Consider the following 18,945-nt stretch of genomic DNA (forward strand, 5'->3'; position numbering starts at 1 on the left):
TCCAAGGCGTCTTCTGGACGGCTCGGGCACCCTGATATCGGAAAGTATCTACTTCCCTATCTAAATATATTGGCTCGCATTGTATCATGCTTGTTAATATATTGAGCCATAGATCTTTACTCTGTAATGGGCAACACAACGTGATGGTAGCTTTATGTATATAAACATAATTTAATAGCTGGGCTATTAACTGCCATGGTGGATTAGCCCACGCATTATGTTTGGAGAGGTCTATTTGAAAGGCGTCTCCCAAAGGATGATTTAAAGAAGTGTGTTAGAGCTGCCACTATGGCTAATAGCTCTTGTTTAACAGTTGGGTAATTCAACTGTGAAGCATTCATTGCTCGACAAAATAATTGTATATATCTAGGTTTGTTATCTATAACCTGATACAACACTCCTCCTAAGGCTAAGCCGGAGGCGTCCGTTGCTATTTCTAACGACACGCCATCGACTGGTCCTTGTACAACAGGGGCTTGCTGTACTGCGTGTTTGAGCGCTTTAAAAGCGTCATCACACTCTTTAATCCACAAGTCTCCTAGTTTGCCTTTATGACATCTTAAGTGTCCAAAAGGTTTAAGATAATCAGCTAAGTGTGGTACTCCATCTGAAAAGAAGTTTACAAACCCACACATGCTGTTAACATCTCTTCCTGTAGTTGGTTTTTGCCAATCTAACAGGTGTTCTACCATACCGGGGTCGATTTTAATACCTTCCCCAGATATTCGGTAGTCTAAGAGCTGTATTTCGATCTTGAAGTTTTGCTCGTTGAGTTTCATAAGGACTCTTTTGACCAATGCGGCGTGTTCGCCATTGGTATTGGAAAAGATGACTATATCATCTATGTAGACTTGCACGTTAGGCATGTCTGCAAACATTTCTTCCACTACCTGTTGGAAGAATGCTGGTAAAGAGTGTAACCCGAAAGGTGCACCTCTGAACCTGTATTGTTTACCTTTCCACGTAAATCTAAAGTATTTACGATGTGGTTCATATACCTGCATTTGATGGTATCCTTGTGTTAGGTCTATAGTTGTAAATACTGTAGCACCTTCCATCCTTCGCAGTAGCTCGTTAATACGAGGTAAGTGAAAGCTATGAGTCGGCAATAATTTATTTATTGGACTCATATCTGAACATACTCTGACTTTCTTAAACGATCCGTCAGTGTTATGTTGGTCTACGGCTAGCAGCGCCAAGTTAACTGGCGTCTGTTGATAGTTAATTTATATCACTCCATCTGCTAGCCATTTCTCAACTTGTTCTTTTACCACAGCCTCGTGTCTCCAGGATACCGATTAGGAACACTTTAAAAAAACCCAAAGTTTCTTGAGGAACACTTTAATTGTGCAAAGTCCACCTGGGTTAAGTCAAGGCTGACATACCCGTCGTTAAAACGGAATTTTGCCCAATCTGTGATCTTTACCTTTTTATTAACTAGAATCAGATCCATGATTTTGTTCGCTAAGTCAGGTATTAATGCCTTGACTGTGTCTGACGGGGGGCTTATATGGATTCAGACAGTTATCGTCTGACTGATCCTTTAATGGATCTATGTTATTTGGTAGGCCAGTTACGGTTATACCTAGAGTGAGTAAATCGCTCATTCCGACTATAATGTCGTACTTCTGGGACATCTTAACTATCACAGCTTGGGTAGTGATAGTCCTATCATCGGCCAGTGAGATTTTAACATCTGTGGCCATGGTATCACACTTAGCAGTTTTATCATCAGCTAAAATGAGGTGAGTTGTTTGTGTTCCCCTTTCGATATCTTTCCTTAATGCAAAGCGATCGGATATACATGAAATTTCTGAACCAGGATCAATCAACGCAAGGATTTTATTTCCATTGCAGTATACAGGGATTATTACACGCTCATCTAAAGAGTCGTTGTATTGTCTGTGTAACGATTGTACCTGGTAGTACTTTCACTCCAAATTAATATTGGGCTTATTGTCACAAGACTTAGTGTGATAGCCATTGGTCTTCTCACACTTGTCGCACTTAATAAGAAAGTGTGTACAGGTGGATGCATGCCTGCCATTCCATTAACCGTTAGGGGTTAATTGGTACATGTTATACCCACACTGTGCGTCGGCACATTTCTTAATCTCCTTAAATGGAGGTTCCTTGTCCTTCGCCTCCGCGCGTGCCCGTTTATTGAGTCGCGTGGATAGAGTGGAGTTGCGAGCACGTGTATGTTGGGGTCTCTCGTTTGAGGTCTGCTTGGATACGTATCCGTGATCGGTGTGCTCCGCGGCTTCTTAACAGCCACTTTTCCCTTCGATGTTACTCGGTGTGCGGGGAAAAGGGTGGATACAGTATCATAAAACTGTTCCCACGTAAGTCGGGATCGATGAAACTTTGTTTCATGTCCCTTGTCTCGAGCCTCAGTCGCGTGTTTACATCGTAATTCGGTGTACAGGCTCTCACGGTCGATATTCCCTATGTTCTTACAGAACACGTGCATAACCAGGAACTCGTACCATCGCTGTGCCTTGTCCTTTGTTATATCTGAACGTTTCAGGTCAGCATCTAGCTTCAGAATATAACTCCGAATGGGCGTGTTCTCAGCTGGTTCAGTTAAAATTGAACTCAGTCCTGGGCTACGCATGTCCTTACTTAACAAGGATGTAACCAACCAACACACAGCTGGCCAGTCACGACAAGTGTCTAGCTCATGCTGGTGTCGCTGCCGGATCAAATAACTTGTACCTGTAGGGTCTAACGTCTGCATTAAAGCAAAGATTTATTGCTGGGGAGCGATATCATTCGTCTCCAGCATTACCGTAAACGCATTAAGCGTACGGGTTAGCGTGTCGAGGTCATGGTTGTTTATAAACTCGGCCTGCTTACTGTTGGCATCGCAGTTCGACTTAAGTCGACTGATCTGTCCCTTGTGCTTATGGTTATCCCTGTGGTCTTGTCCACGTTGGACCTGAAGTAACTGATCGATGCGCTTTTGCTTAATCGCAATCATATTAGCAAAATAGGATAAATTATCAGCATGATGCGCATCGTGGGCGATTTCCATTTTAATGGTATAATCGTCGACCGGTTTGTTAAGTTCGGTCACCTCGTCAGAGTGAAAATCCTTTGCGGGTTGATGTAGTGCTGTGCGATCGAAGCGATAAAATTCGACTTCGTTAACACGTTTACGGGGTTGTTTATTACCCCTTGTAAAGTCCATGGTCGAGGCCTTTCGGTGCTCTGTTCCTCGGATAGTGGTTGGTATTATAATCTTGGGTGATTCATGCGTCTGAATAACATACCCAGTTTTAACTGGTTTCCGACGATTGTCATCCCAATTGGGCAAAAGTGGCGGAGTATTTCTACCTGCCTCTGGGTCTATAATACCCTCAAGGACGGGTGACTCACGGCCGGGTTTCAGAACAGGCGAGTAATTAGCCTGAAGTTCTGGTGGTAGTACCTCGTAATGTATAGATACGCTTAGCACATCTGGCTCATATACCACAGGTGTAGCGCTCGAGTCTTTACGTTCTTCAGGCGTAATTGCCTGTCGACGTTCTGTCCACTTCTGTAGGGCTTCAGTAATGCCCGGAGAAACATGCTCGCGTAGTTGCTGTTTATGTTTTCCTGATCTATACAATCGATCTACATGTTCAACAGTCAAGTCTTTCTTAAGGATTGCTAACTGATTCTTAAGATCAGTGTTTTCAGTAATTAACTTACTTATGCGCGTTGGCTTAGTAGTCTCGGACGTAGATTCGGGTTTGCTACTTGAGCTTGCCTCCTCTTCTGGTTCCATTATAGGTTCCTTCTGAGATTTGTCTTTGTCGCCTATAATTGGGGACCCCCTTATAATTGAGAACTTTTCTTTCTGAGTTTCGTCAGAAGAATGGGTTGGGGCGTCTTGAGACGTGTCCCTTGTCTCACTTCTTGGCTTCGTAAATGCAAGCTTTGAAGTTGAGGCAATAGTTGGCCCTCGGGCTCTATCAGTGAGAGTAGTCTCCTTAATCGGAGTGGCTACATCCTTATCTGAAGCATTGTCCTGTTGACTATTATTGTCAGAGGCAAGTACTTCGGCTACAGTGCGGTTAAACGCATCAGCAGCGGCAGCGTCCATCTTCTTCTTTTCAGCTCTACGCTTCTTAGAAGGAGTTTTGTCTTTTTTGGTCATAATCTTAACTTATGACTACTAGCTTGTCTCTTAAGGACTAGCTTGGACAAGAAAATTTTGTGGTAGTTAACACCACTACGTTTAAGTAGTCTTAGTAATTAATACCTTTGCTAACTTTAAAATGTGTAAGATTCGGTCTATTAAGGCGATATTAACGCCTTAGAGTAAATAAACGCGTAGGTAAATTTTAAGTATCGTGAAAATATCAAAGTAAATAAACGAAATGAGACTTTTAGTAAAGTTAGGTATGCCTCGTGAAAATAGCAATACTCTGAGGGATTGTGAGGCTGAGACATTGCCTATATATAATCCTCTCAGTACTGTTTCCGCCGAAGGGATTTTATTTAGTGTTTCGTTGTCGCTCTATTAGAAACTATTGTATGTTTCATTGGGGCGAATTTGAGAGACTCATAAAATTATATCTTTAGAAAATAAAAATAAAAATAAAAATACTCTTGATGTCCTTAGTTATTGTCTTAGCCAATAAGTTGCCACTTATCAAGAATTACCGACTTAGCTTTCATCAGACTGGCACATCTGGTTGGCTGATCGGAGGATCAACTAGGTAACGTTTATTGTCACTAGAAACCTATATTCGGTTGAGCCATCTCGCTACCGAAGTATTCAGATATAAATAAAGTTGGAAAGTAAATATAGTACTATTAATAGAACTAGACCAACTCTTATGTTTGGTATTTTACTGGGGCCTTTAATGGCCTCATCCAAATATCTGATATGTAAAATGGAAAAGGTATTAATTAATAAAACCATTAAGACCCGTTTAGGAAACTTAAGTTCCTCGTACTATTAAGAGTACGTTTATAGTTTACGTACTGCTTAAGAGTACGTTTATAACATGGAGTCTAATGTGGAGGCCCGGCTATTACATACACGCATACATTCATTGTATGCATGCTTGCACACATGCATTATGACCTAGCTGATTCCCCATGATTAATCGTATCAAAAATATTAATGCTGTTATGTTAGTGCAGGTGCAAGTAGAGGAAATATTTAAAAGCATATTTTCATGCACGCTTGCTCTCACACACGTGCATGCATGTATGCATGCGAACTATTTATGTTATATTTTGTTGAAAAAATTGTGGTATTTCCTGATTCCAATTCTCACGCGTTGACTTGGGGATTGCTTATCCCCTACGCTTAATATACATATAAACGCTTAGTCGCTTGACCTCCTGCCGTTTTCGATTTTGGCGAAGGGTCGGTGAACAGATTACACGGTGGTAGGTTCGTCTTTGTTCATAGCGGAATAATACAGCAACTCGCGTCCCACTGCTGCCATCGTGTCATCACCATGTTCGGCATCGTTAAGACGCTGAAACATCAAACCCATAACTCTAGTAGGAAATCTGTTTGACCATTGGAGTCTGCTTTGTGGTATACTCCGCCCATTCTAATACGTGCCATACTTCTTGCTCAAATGGTATTTGAATTTGTAAGGTTTTATACACCCTGGTAGTTCTGGACCGGCAGTACCATCCGCATCATCGCCGTCTCCGTTGCTATCATCATCGTCAGAAGTGTTCTTACTCATGCCCTTTCCAATGGTGTCGGAGTCGAAGTTGTCCACATAGGAAAGTAAATGATAGGGAAGTTAATGAACTTTCAGACGGGTCGAAGTACGCCTGATTGAACAAAGGTGCGCCTAAGTGTTGACAAACGGGCACAATGTTGTGTCTGCACGGAATCTTGAATTGATTTCCAATCTCCACAAGTGCATAAGTATTTGAGGTAATATCGTAGGTAAGCGAGAGAGGGGCGCCTATTTAGTGAAAGAGAGAGGAGCGTATAAGCGGTGAACGAGAGCGTATATAGAAATACGTCTACTTCTATAGTCTCTCAGTAAACGAGAAAGGGCCGCATAAGCGCATAAGTGGTGAACGATTACCTGTCTCCTGTCCATAAAACGGTTCGGGACACTTGTAGGACGCGAAATCATTCGCCAGTTTGTCCATGGAATGCACATAATGAGATCTAGCCTTATTAACCTCTGTTGAAAAATGCTCGATACATAGTTGAGTGCCCCACTGTCGGTACTGTGCGATTTGAATAGATTCGTTGAATCTAGGCTTGCCGCCTTCGCCCCACCACCCCCCCCCTACATTGTAGATCATGGCATGCTTAATTTTTGCTAGTTTAGTGTGTATACGCATTTGACTAGCGATTTCACATATGCCATTGAAAAGTCTAGGCATTATATGACTTGAACCAAACTTCTAGTTGTGAGTTTGAAAATTCACTCATCTGTGTCCCTTTAAGTCCCATTGTCGACTTGTCAGCTAGACCCAAGTAGATTTGACTAGATTGCTTCATCTTATTCAAGAATCTCATCCCTGTAGCAGCATTCTTTCTTGTAAGTATACCAATGGCTGAAATATCAAGGTGATGATCACATAGGTGTTGCATTGTTGCGTGCATAGCTTTGTCCAACGCCTCCTTCACCCTCCCACTGTGGTACCTACCAAGATTCGTACTAATAGTCTGCCGTGTATGGTACCTGTCAGCGAAACAAAGTTGGCCCTCTCTAACGTCTGACTGACTTAAAAACCCAATTGGCAAAAACTAACTCAGTTTTCAACGGCGCCCCCAAGAGAATCTAATGCAAACGTATATATTTCCTTCGTCTCTATATAGAACAGCATTGCACCGAGGTACTTGATTTTTCCGTCGTTGCCCGGCCCTATCAATATAGATATCCGCCACCCACGCTCGTTGTTCCTACCCCTTATGGCGGGCATCCATACTGATTATACGACTTTTAGTCATCCAAAGAACACATTTCAAAACGTTGGTCGCTTTGTCGCGCAGAGTTCATACATACAGAACAGATTAGAAACTAAGGGCTGCACCAACTTGAAGAAGTTGAGAAGTCGCTTCTGAGGTGAGGATTAGAGGTAAAGAGTAGAGGCAAGCATTAGAGGGGAGCATTAAAAGAAAACATTAGAATGGTTACAATAGATTAGAAGTGTTATTTTAATGGATTTTAACTATAAAATACTTGCGTATTCACCGCTTCTTCACATTCCGTCATTTTCACAAACTCCTCGGTGCACTTCCTCACCAGGTGCGAAAGTGCTGGACCTCTTGTTTATATAAGATGGCAAGGTCTTAACGTCGTCAAAGAGTTGCTGGCTCATCTTAAATCTTATTGCGTGTTTGATTGCGTTCTGAATATGAATGGAAAACTATGTAAGTTCCTATTTAGCGCGTTACATGTAATCTAAGCAAATTATGGTGTATTATAAAACAAATCAATCCGACAAAAGACTCACAGTAGAACTTACGACTCTGATGTTATGTATAGTATGGGCTGTAACGGATAGTTCCGTTAAATACAGCGACAGTATGTATTTTTGGAACTCGTTCGTCGAACATTTCCGCAAGGCCATGGTAACTGGGACGCTCTTCGTCTGTAAATATATAATTGTTAATGAATTGTATTAGAGTTCATCTCTTTTGCACATCTCTCTCGCCCACCTTTCTCGCACACCTCTGTTGGGCACCTTTATAGTCCACATAAAATATTCTTTTTCTGAACAACTTAGATACTTACCTCACTTCCGAAGCTGTCCCGTTTGAACAGTTTTCCACTGGCTGCAAAGGATACAGTTGCTTGCTCATCACTGGGATTGCATCCATCAGTGTGTATTAGATGATGCGCGTTTGGCGAGACCCAACCTTCATATTTTAACCAATCCTAGATGGAGTTTGCCTAAAACCTGGCGGTACGTCCGTGTGCACAAAGTTCAATACTAAGTTAGTCATAGCAGTGGCGTGCGATAATGCTAGGCTTAACAGCGGTAGCCCGACAATGCTTCAAATAACAGCGGTGCGCGACAATGCTTCAAATAACAGCGGGGGGTGAGAGTGGGGCGCATATTTTGCCCGGGTAGGCGAGAATGCTAGACTAGCTTAACTTAAATTTGCAACCACATTTTATGGAATGCCTAGTGTGGTGAGCTGGAGCTCGGTCAGTTTCCTGCTTTACTTTCCTTCTCCTCACCTCTTTGCGCCTCTCTAGTTTTGCGGTGATACCGCTTCTATTGCAACTCAATACCCCTTTCCCTCGCTTCAAATCTGCGCCACTACATAGCACCACTCCCATTTTGGAAGCAAGAGTATCGCAAAACAACTTTGCCTGAGCATAGCTTTGAAATATTCTATCTGGATGCAGTTCTTTCTCCCAGATACATCCCTTTACAATGTTCTCAGGTGTATGTTCGTACTCGTGTTCGCGTCTTATTGGTCCAATTCTTTATTGAGTACCAATTTTGGCAGACCGCGTTCGTCAGGTATGTTGTCTCCAGTCTCATCACTGTCACCGCCATTGCTACTACTATTATCCTCGACCTCTGTGTTGTGTTCGCTGTCGGAGCTTTTATCCCAGTCGAAGTTGTCCCCACTGCTTGTGTGCACTATTTCGTCACCGAAATCTGTCATATCAATACCATCAGCATTCTCATTCTGCTTTTTCTCGGTGGAATTGTTGGCCTCCAATTTCTGTCTACGTCTTTCACGCTTTTGTAAGATACCTTGAGCTTCTTGGTTTACATCAGCGGAATTTTTAGCTGAGGGTAAGCTCTCCGGATCAGAACCCAATCCTTCCGGCCTAGGCAATCGATTGGTGAAGGATTTTTTTGAGCTTTGTTTTATTGCTGTCCTTTGACAAAGCCTCCTCTACTGTTGTCTTTAGGCGCTCTTTTGCATCCGGTTCAGTGACATCCACGATGGTACCCATTGATCCCTTAGGGCAATGCTCATTTTCCGATCTATGACCACAGATTAAGATAAATATATACAGATAGATTAAGATGTGGTGTTTTTGGGTTTTTCTTAATTCGGAATAAAGTATGTGGATTTCTGATAATCCAATTCTTAATTAGTTCTTAATTCTGAGTAAATTATGTACAGTTCTTAATGATTCAATATTCTTAATTCACATAGGAGGAGTTGGATACTGTTGTTCTAAATTACACATCTGAGATGTATATTTAATTTATATGAATTGTCAATTCGACATTAGACTCTTGATTGTCGACGATTTGGATGTTAAGACATATAGAACTTTGTAATATTTGTAAGTAGAGTAACTTTATTTTACCCTATCTGGAGGGTTTTATATGCACGTACACTTTCTAGACATGTGTGTTCAAATGTAAGTGTTTTAGACCTGACTTATTTTGGTGAGCATATTTGACACCTTTGACAGCTGTCACTTGGCAGTTCCTGGGGTGTACTATCCTTGGTATCGAACTGTAGTTGTATTCTAGATTGATGACAGTGTTATTTTTGCTCAAACAATGGGTAGTACCGAGGGTGAAATATTTACCGAGGCTGTCAGCACTTCAACTGAAAAATTCAAAACAGCAATCGAGAGTAAGCAATCGAATTCCAAAAATCTCAAGGGACAGCTATTAACGTCGATTGTACACACGTTAGTACACATCGTGCATCGAAATATAGTTACTTAAAAGTATATCAAGGTTTGACTAAGGAACAAAAACTTGATTTCGCTTGTTTTGTAGCTTAGAGCGCAATAAGGTTATTGCCGTAACGGTCTTGAAAGCTGCTTTTGTGACGTTCTACTTCATATTCGCATTCTAATACTGCAATGATGTCAGAACACTTTAAAAGTACTCGAGAGCTTTTTCTGTTAATATATGAAGGTTGCATCATCGTAATCTGTATCCTCGTGAATGTCAAAATTTCATCTCTAACGGTACTTTGCTGAGAACCACAATACTATCATGGTATATTGGACCTTCATTATATTCTACATGATCCAGATAACGTGCAAATGCAAGTCGCATTTCAAATTCGAACAATAACATTCCAGTTGCTCTTTACATCGTAGGTACCATATACCAACGCCGTACCTCGCCGAGGGTATAAAATAGGATGCTCATACCTGGTAGCACAGCTGTGTTTGGTGTGACTGGCGCACAAATGGCACGCTGCTGCTCGTTGATATCGGTACTCTTCTGAGTGTTTGGTGGTTTTCAAACATACGTTGGCACGAAAATCTCAGTGAAGTATCTACGTCCGCCACGTATGCGCACTGTGTGCGATAATTTAAAATGCTTTGTATAGAATAGTCGCTTGTTAGACCAGAAACTATTGTTGAACCGACCTTTCCGTGAAAAATTGTCGAATGGTTTCAAATGTATTACCCATTCGCGTCGTTGGGCTTCGTTTTTAGGCCATTCTAATAACCTAGATCGGTTTTTACACCTTAGAACTGTGCAAACACCGGGCATTCTAATATTATTATATCTTCTATTTTTGAATATGTTTTCATTCATGACTTTGATAGAGTGTTTTATAAACTGTTGTAAATTTCGGTCTCTTAAGGCGATATTAACGTCTTAGAGTAGTTAAACGTAATGAAATCTTCTAAAGCTCAGGTGAAATTAACGTAAATAACCGTAATTTGTCTTTTAGTAAAGTTAGGTTTGCCTCGTGAAAACAGCAATACTCTGAGGGATTGTGAAGCTGAGACATTGCCTATACATAATCCTCTCAGTATTGTTTTCGCCGAAGGGATTTTATTTAGTGTTTCGTTGTCGCTCTAATAGAAACCATGGTATGTTTCGTTGGGGCGAATCCGAGAGACTCATAAAATTCTATCTTTAGAAAAAAAGGAAAAAAGGAAAAGAAAAATACTCTTGATGTCCATAGCTATTGCATTAACCAATAACTTGCCACTTATCAAGAATTACCGACCTAGCCTTCATCAGACTGGCATTTCTGGTTGGCTGAACGGAGGATAAACTAAGCAACGCTAATAGTCCTTAGAAACATATGTTCGGTTGAGCCATCTCGCTACCGAAGTATTCAGATATAAATAGATTTGGAAGGTTAATATAGTTCTATTAATAGAACTAGACCAAATCTTATATTTGGTATTTTACTGGGGCCTTTTAATGGACTTGTTCAAATATCTGATATGTAAAATTTGAAAAGGTATTTAATTAATAAAAACCGTTAAAACTTATATACGTTTTACGTACTATTAAGAGTAAGTTTGTATTACAAGATTCTAATGTGGAGGCCCGGCTTTTACACTGTGAACTACAGATTCGCAGAAAACTTGACCGAACATATGTCAAGTGATTGAAATGAATATGTGTGAAATTGTAATTCAGAATTGTGCTGATGTAAAAGAAGATAGTAGTAAGTAGATACCAAATATATAATTGGTAGACCATAGAGCTACCTTTTTAGAAAAAGTTGACCGTTGAAATCACACTTCTTCGGCCATGATGCGTTCAATTATGTATACATAACTTGCCACCCTGCTAGAACTATTCATTCCGCACCCGTATGTACGATTTGGACACACTTTGAGGTATGTAAGTCGATTTAGAACGATATCAAACAAAGACGGAGTTAGGGTGCATCGTGCATTTCTGCACACTTTTGTCGTGACAGAATGATATCGACACGTCGTCACTTTCACTCCTTCAGAATATCTATAAAGTCGCTAAATGTACATTCACCCATTTTACCGATGAAAACCCAAAATTAGTATCACAGTTGTTTTATGTTGTTCTGAATTTTCCCACGGTTTTTTTCATTCGCAATGTCAAATCATATGCAGTTTGTGCAAGTTTTTTTTACTTGTTTCACGAAATATTTCTATTTCATTCATAATCTTCTTCAAAATGTATACAGTTCGTATGGAAAATACTCGCATTGGTACAATACATATACAGAGTTTCTGTATTGTTGCACACTATTTTGGCTCGTTTTTTTTCTTCAGTTTGTACCCGTTGTATTGTCTCGATTATTTTGCGAAATGAAATCGTTCTGGCCAGTTTTCTAACTCGTTATGTACGGAGTAATCCAAGCTGAAAATTCACTCTCGAGTGCCAAAACGCAAAAGTGCCGACTCCTGCAGCTAGTTAGAAAACTAGCCAGAACTATTTCATTTCGAGAAAAAAATATCAATATTAAAACTCGTGCAAATTAAAAACTCGCCAAAATAATTTGCAACAATTTGAAAACTGTTGATTGCTACCCATGTATTGGTCTGCAGTATCGAACCAATAAGATTAGAAATGATCACATTTTAATATTTCACCATACTGTTTCCGGTACTATAAGATTGTACAATTACATTGGGATGCACACGCAAACTAGTAGTATGTAATGTAATGATAACGTACACATATAACCCTTTTTATGCTTATAAGCACGACGACTTCGTGTAAAATCGTTGAAAAAGACGTTCTCGTCACCAATGATCTTCAATAGTCTTTTTTTTTTTGAATAGCATACACAAAATAGTCTATGAATTGTAGTCGAAACTCGTATTAACTATTGTTATGAGGTAGAATAGAGACTGGGCAGTGTAGAAAACACTTTCAAATTCGAAAAAGGTTGGGGCTAATGATACGTTTCTTCCGTTTCTTCCATTCATCCTCCTCCCCCCTGTACTCCTGGTAAATAAGGGAATTGGAACGTGATAAGAATGAATTTTCTTCTCCAACACCCCTTCAAGAATATGCACCGTGCACTGCAACATGTCTATCCTTCATGAGTCTGTCCATCTAAAAGGCGGTCATTGCTTCCACTTTTTTGAAGCTCTTTCGGGGGCGGGGTTTCATATAGGCGTAGCAGAATAAGCAGTTTTTATAAATGGGGATAATGCTATTCAGTTCAATTTGGGTAAATTATTATATGTCTACATGCACATCAGGCCTCATATTCGTTGGAGAAGTTCAGGGAAGATTGAAGGGAAGTTAAAATCGTCGAATTGCCGCGAAAATCTCGGGGCGAGTGATGCAACGAAAGACATACGGTGCGTTAATTCGCGATGATAAATACATAGCATCTCTACCATTGGGTGGAAGCTAAAACCTGTGTGCCGTTGTGTGGATGTAGTCGTAATATGGGCTGAGTCAGTCTGAGTACTTTTGAACGTGATACCAAGAAGGGTAAGGCTTTTATCCGTACAAATGTAGTAGCTTTAGTAATTGACAACTGTAGTAGCTATAGTAGTTGATAATATTAGTAGCTATAGTAGTTGACAATTGTAGTAGCCATAGTAGTTGACAACTGTAGTAGCTATCGTAGTTGACAACTGTAGTAACTGTAGTAGTTAACAACTTCTCAAGTAATTGACAACTGTAGTAACTATATTGGTTGACAAGGCTATATTAGTTGACAACTGTAGTAGCTATCGTAGTTGGCAACTGTAGTAGCTATCGTAGTTGGCAACTGTAGTAGCTATAGTAGTTAACAACTATAGTAGCTATAGTAGTTGACAACTTTAGCAGCTAAAGTAATTGACAACTGTAGTGGCTATATTGATTGACAAGGCTATGTTAGTAGACAACTGTAGTAGCTATACTGGTCGAAAACTTTAGTGGCTATAGTAGTTGAAAACTGTGGTAGCTATCGTAGTTGACAACTGTAGTAGCTATAGCAGTTGACAACTGTAGTAACTGTAGTAGGTGATAGATTAGTAGTTATAGTGTAGTTGATAACTGTAGTAGCTATATTGGTTGACAAATCTATAGTAGTTGACAACTGTAGTAGCTATAATAGTTGACAGCTTTAGTAGCTCTAGTAGTTGACAACTTTAATAGCTATAGTAGTCGATAACTGTAGTAGCTTAGTAGTTGACAACTGTATTAGCATCAGTAGTTGACAACTGTAGTAGCTTTAGTAGTTGACACTAGCAGTACTTTTGGTTGACAGCTCTAGTGACTATACTTTTAGTTGAGTAGTTGTGGCTGTTGAGATATTGCCAGATGTCTACAATAGTAGCCTGTTTAACATATAGCCCTGAGTATGGGAAAGCTAACTTCTAGTAGTAGTACCTAATTAAAACTTGGGATTTCGTTTAAAACTAACCTAGTTAAGTAAACTGAACAACTTGCAAAACTCGCGTACTACATTTACTTGTGTTGCTGGGGCTATGGAGATATTGTTAGATATTTCATACATTAACTTATATAGCATATAGTCTGAGTATAGGTAAAATATTTTCTAGTAAAAGTACTTAGCTAAAACTTTGGATCCCGTATAAACTAACTTATTTAATTAAACTGAACAATTCACAGAACTCGCGTGTAGCATTTTGTTGCGTTGCTGCGGTTGTGGAGATATTGCTAAATATTTCCTTTAATAACTTATCTGGCAAATAGCTCTCAGTATGGGTAAACAATTTTTAGTAAAGGAACCTTGCTGAAGCTTGAGTTTCCGTTTCAATAAACGTAATATTGCTAGATATTTCGTGAACTTCAATTCATTCATTTTCACTTCTCAGATCGAGTGGATATACCAACTAAGTAGTCTTTGATAACAGAATTTGTTCATACATGAATGTGAATAATAAGCTCATATGACCCAATCCTCTAGTGTAGACACAGTCTTCGAGGGCTCTCTCTAGACAGGGGCATTCATTTCTGTCCTCGCGCATATGGATTGGTAAAACTTCTTGTTTGCACGTGGAACTACCATCTTCTCTGATTCTTCATGACTAAGAAGTGTGTTTCTGGACGTCAATACGGTATTCGCCACGCTTATCATTTTCTCACAGAAAGATTTAGCAGGTAGACCTCCCAGCTTTCACGCTGCCATCTGTGGTATATAGCCACAGCCTCCCATCTTGGTATATATTTGTCCTATTGGCACTATCATAAGATCGGCTACATTGATCTTCGCTTCCATATTTAGTGACTCGCTCTCTTGAAACTCTTATGTCAATCTCACTCACTCAAAAATTTCCCGAACGTTTTATGTACCTTTCACGCTTCAACATCAAGCTCTTTTCTCCATCGTGCTTCCCTGTCCCATTTAGTTTTCAAAAGCACAGGTTCATCGCCATCGGAAACATTGTATAGTTCAAATCCATCATCCGAATCTACACTACACACGGCAGTAGGTGCAACGGACACTGGTACTCTTTCTTCTCCATCGCCAACTGCTGCCTTTAACCCACACTCTCTGCCATTCATACCATGTTCCACATATGCCGCTGGTTCATCGCCATAGGAAACATTGTATAGTTAAAATCCATCATCCGAATCTACACTACTCGCGGCAGTATGTTTAACGGACACTGGTACTCTTTCTTCTCCATCGCCAACGGCTGCCTTTAACTCACACTCTCTGCCGTTCATACCATGTTACATATATGCCGCTATGTATAACTCCATTAATTCTGGAATAAGAGCCTTTGCAACATCTGTTCGTACAGTTCTCACGTCAAGCATCATGAAGCATTTCTCTATATCAAAGATTTTGAGCACTGCACCGGTACACATGAAACTGCGGTCGACCGATGCAGCTTTTGTAATTCTGGCTGACAAGGGAATTCGTCAGGCAACCCATCTACACCATTCTCACAGAAACGTCCGATAAATTCACGCAGTGCCCTCTTCTTACACTCTTGACCCACCTCGGTAAACACCGGTGCACTCAGTCTACTGATTTTGCTGCCGTTGGTTGTAATCGCTTCCATGTCTATCATGTCTACCATAGTGTCCATGAACAGTGTGCAGTATGAATGGTTCATAGCCGTTAACTCCCGCTCAAACTGCACGGTCAGAGTCAGATAAATTGTAATGTTAAGTACTACTTCAATATCGCATGCCCTGCTTGGCCTTTTCAGCAGTCAAGTCCTAATCCTTCAGTAAACCAACACAACCTCTTTCCTGTATGATTCAATTAAAATATACCAGAAGAGCTTGCCAGGATACTACAACGCACCGCACTTACATATGCGAAGACGCTACCCGTGTACTGTTGTGGTTGACTCTGGGCACAATGCTTGGGCATTTTATTCCGCTTGTACCATCTGCTATGCATTCGCGGTGAGCACTCTTTGAGGAGTGCACAGCTATCTTCTTGAAGTCACTCATACTACATTGCCCCAAAGGGAACGGATTCAACACCACTATATCCTTGGAGCGTGCTATATCCCCAACCGCTGATTATCCGACTTTATCTTTATCGCTAACGTCAAAATCTGTCTCTTTCGCAACGCCCAGTGCCTCTCCGTCTTGTATCATACCGACAGCTACATACTGCTTTCAAATCCACACCTAGCATATCTCTAATCACTTTCTGTATACACTCAAGCTCCACAGTCACTGTTCCAGACTCCTTTCTAACAAAGCCAAGTGCAAGCACCGCATTTGTGCTGAAGTCATGTGCTATCCATTGTAAACTGATTGCCAGATACTTTTTCTTATTTTTAGGTGTGCTACCGTCGTGGATAATCTGTGCGAACCCGTTGCCTTTGGCTCTAGCCATTAGCAGTCAATTATCTTTGTGTGGAGAAATCCGACCAGTAGGTTATATGTGATATCGACGTAGCCAACCATTGACTTATAATTCAATGTTGCCGGTTTGGCCTTGTGTCGCACCTGTTCAGGCAATTGCATTATGAAGTAAAAAAATGGACATGTCATCGCATTCTTACTGGACGTGCTGGTGCTGAAAATCAGACGCATTGCTAGGCCGAAGGCGCTTTGCTCCAGATAAGAGATTGAAGCGAAATGACCTATTCCGTAAGCCCTTGTCACCTTCAGTCTCTTCTGCTTTAACTCGGACGCTGCTTCTGCCGGTATATGCATTCTATACTCAGGATGGCAAGTATTGACATGTTTTATTATCCACTCAGTCTGCGTTTTACTTTGATTTTGATTTTGATTTTGATTTTTGTGTTAGTACTGTTATCACAAGATTACACGCTCCATCTGGATATGTGACGGAATTTGTCTCTATATATGGCGCAAATACATGTGTTCCGGGCTCAAATTTTGGGGGTCCCGCTTTCATCTCTTAGAATGCTTCATACGCATCACTCGTCAACCCTTTTTTGTTACCATTATCAGGTAATCATCACCATAATCAGTATGCGGATCACATACTTGCTTCTGTCGTTCTGTTATAAAAGTCTCAGCTCGCTTTTGTGGAATAAAATCTCTCCAACTTACTGGCGAGGCCGCTTCACTAGTTGAATCTGATTGACCTGTTGACTAGATGGTTGCTGATGTTGCGTTGAATGTTGTTCTGGCTTGTCTGGACACGGAAGCAGGTGTAGCTCTAAATCTATGCCGCGTAGGCGCAAATGTGGCTCTTAATGCTACTACCGGAGTCGAGTTTGGAGTCGGGAGGGCTCCAGTGCGACTACTACTACTAATACGTGTACCAGGTAGTGTGATCTGATGTTGAGCCTTTTTGCTTGCATCACTTATCCCTGTAAATGCTAACTTCGCACATTTCCTATTGTCGATCTTAGTACTTTTTTTTACATGATCAACGGCTGCAGTCTGGGGTAATATACGACTACAATTAGAAAACATTTCGACTCCGAATCGTCTATTGTTGGGATTCGCTGTCACAATTTCCCCAGTTGCGATAGATAGTAGCTCTCCGAAACTCAAACACCGGGGGTTCTAAACTCAAAAGCAAAGCCTATCGTGTTTTCTTCTTTCTTCCAATCACATTCTTTCTAGAAACTGCAATGTGTACATTGTGTTGTGGCATAACTGGTCTCATAGTCGCTTGCGAACTAGCGAATGTGGCATCAGCTGTGGGTTGTGAAGTATGTGCATATTTTTATGTAACGTTTGATGCATCTGTGGGATATGTTGCAACGATGAGACGTGTTGCATAGGTATGCCAAAACCCTGTGCACTATGATAGAGTATCCGTCTGAATAGATATGTGCGTTCGGATTATTTTGCATCTGTATCATATGAGCTGGCTCCTGCAAAAATGCATATTTAATGCTACATTCCATCATCAAAAGTATGACTTCCAATATGGGTTCCTTGCGACGGAGCTCGCGTGAATGTCATAGCATGTCTTGCTGGCCAGAGCCTAACAATTGACCTACTGCGTTTTCCTCGACATCGTTATCCTGTTCGCAATTAATAACTGAATTAACATTGAAACCACTACGCTCACTGGTCTCACCGTCTCTTTCACTGCCCGATTCATTGGCATCCGAGAATGCTGTCTCAGCCTCTGACAACAGTACGATCACGTTCCGTCCTATAGTTGTCCCCGTTGCCTATCTTAACTACGTTACCGATACCATTTGCTGCACGAAGCCTTACGATGTTCCTTCTAACTACTCTACGACTACTGTCCGCCCCATCGTCACTTATTCCGACTACGTTTGCTGCACCAAGGTATATATTGCTCAGCCCAACTACACTTTGAGTACTTTTCTCCCCATCGTAGTCACCGTTGTTTATTCCGACTATTGAGTTGATTAAGTTGGTTGAATTGTCGATATCGTCGACAACCAATCCGTCGTTGACGCTATCATCAAGAACCAATTGTTTGATGGAAGCATCATGTGATTGAATGTTTGGTTCAACCACGTGATCCTTCTCATTGATTGCGTTTTCAACCATTTTGATTAATGCTAATAAATACTAACGTTTTATTCAATCACTGATATTTTAGAACCTTGTAAATAGCTCAGAAACTTCATTCATACACGATGTATCCAAAGTTCTAAACTTATATTTATTAACTATTTCAGCTAGCTTCAAAAAGCAAATAAGGATGACCTTGATGTTTAGACCTAAGTTTCTAGACCGTGGTCTGGTGCGGCATTGGCTTACCCCCATCCTCGCTTCTCGACCGGATTATGACGGATAACCTGGTCCTTCTCGGTATTTCGTACTCTGCACTAACCCATTCCGCGGCACTACACGGCGCAGACCCGATCCGTACCACAGAGGTGGGTACTCTACTTAGTAGGTCAGCAAGCGAATATATGGAACATTCGATAGTAACAGTAC

At 40.8% G+C, this 18,945-nt stretch overlaps 3 protein-coding genes across 3 annotated transcripts; all 3 read right to left on the bottom strand.

Annotated features, from left to right (window-relative positions):
- Positions 1-8,407: 8,407 nt before the first annotated feature.
- On the bottom strand, positions 8,408-8,906 carry SARC_03145 (hypothetical protein; the record flags this gene model as incomplete). The annotated part of the gene is made up of 2 exons (XM_014303081.1): positions 8,408-8,777; positions 8,836-8,906. The coding sequence occupies 2 exons, from the start codon at positions 8,904-8,906 to the stop codon at positions 8,408-8,410; spliced, it is 441 nt and encodes a 146-aa protein (XP_014158556.1).
- Positions 8,907-14,925: 6,019 nt separating this feature from the next.
- On the bottom strand, positions 14,926-15,135 carry SARC_03146 (hypothetical protein; the record flags this gene model as incomplete). Its single annotated transcript, XM_014303082.1, has 1 exon — positions 14,926-15,135. The coding sequence occupies one exon, from the start codon at positions 15,133-15,135 to the stop codon at positions 14,926-14,928; it is 210 nt and encodes a 69-aa protein (XP_014158557.1).
- Positions 15,136-17,984: 2,849 nt separating this feature from the next.
- On the bottom strand, positions 17,985-18,552 carry SARC_03147 (hypothetical protein; the record flags this gene model as incomplete). The annotated part of the gene is made up of 2 exons (XM_014303083.1): positions 17,985-18,157; positions 18,222-18,552. The coding sequence occupies 2 exons, from the start codon at positions 18,550-18,552 to the stop codon at positions 17,985-17,987; spliced, it is 504 nt and encodes a 167-aa protein (XP_014158558.1).
- Positions 18,553-18,945: the final 393 nt, after the last annotated feature.

The sequence above is a fragment of the Sphaeroforma arctica genome (assembly GCF_001186125.1).
Source record: "Sphaeroforma arctica JP610 unplaced genomic scaffold supercont1.154, whole genome shotgun sequence".
Taxonomy (NCBI): Eukaryota; class Ichthyosporea; order Ichthyophonida; genus Sphaeroforma; species Sphaeroforma arctica.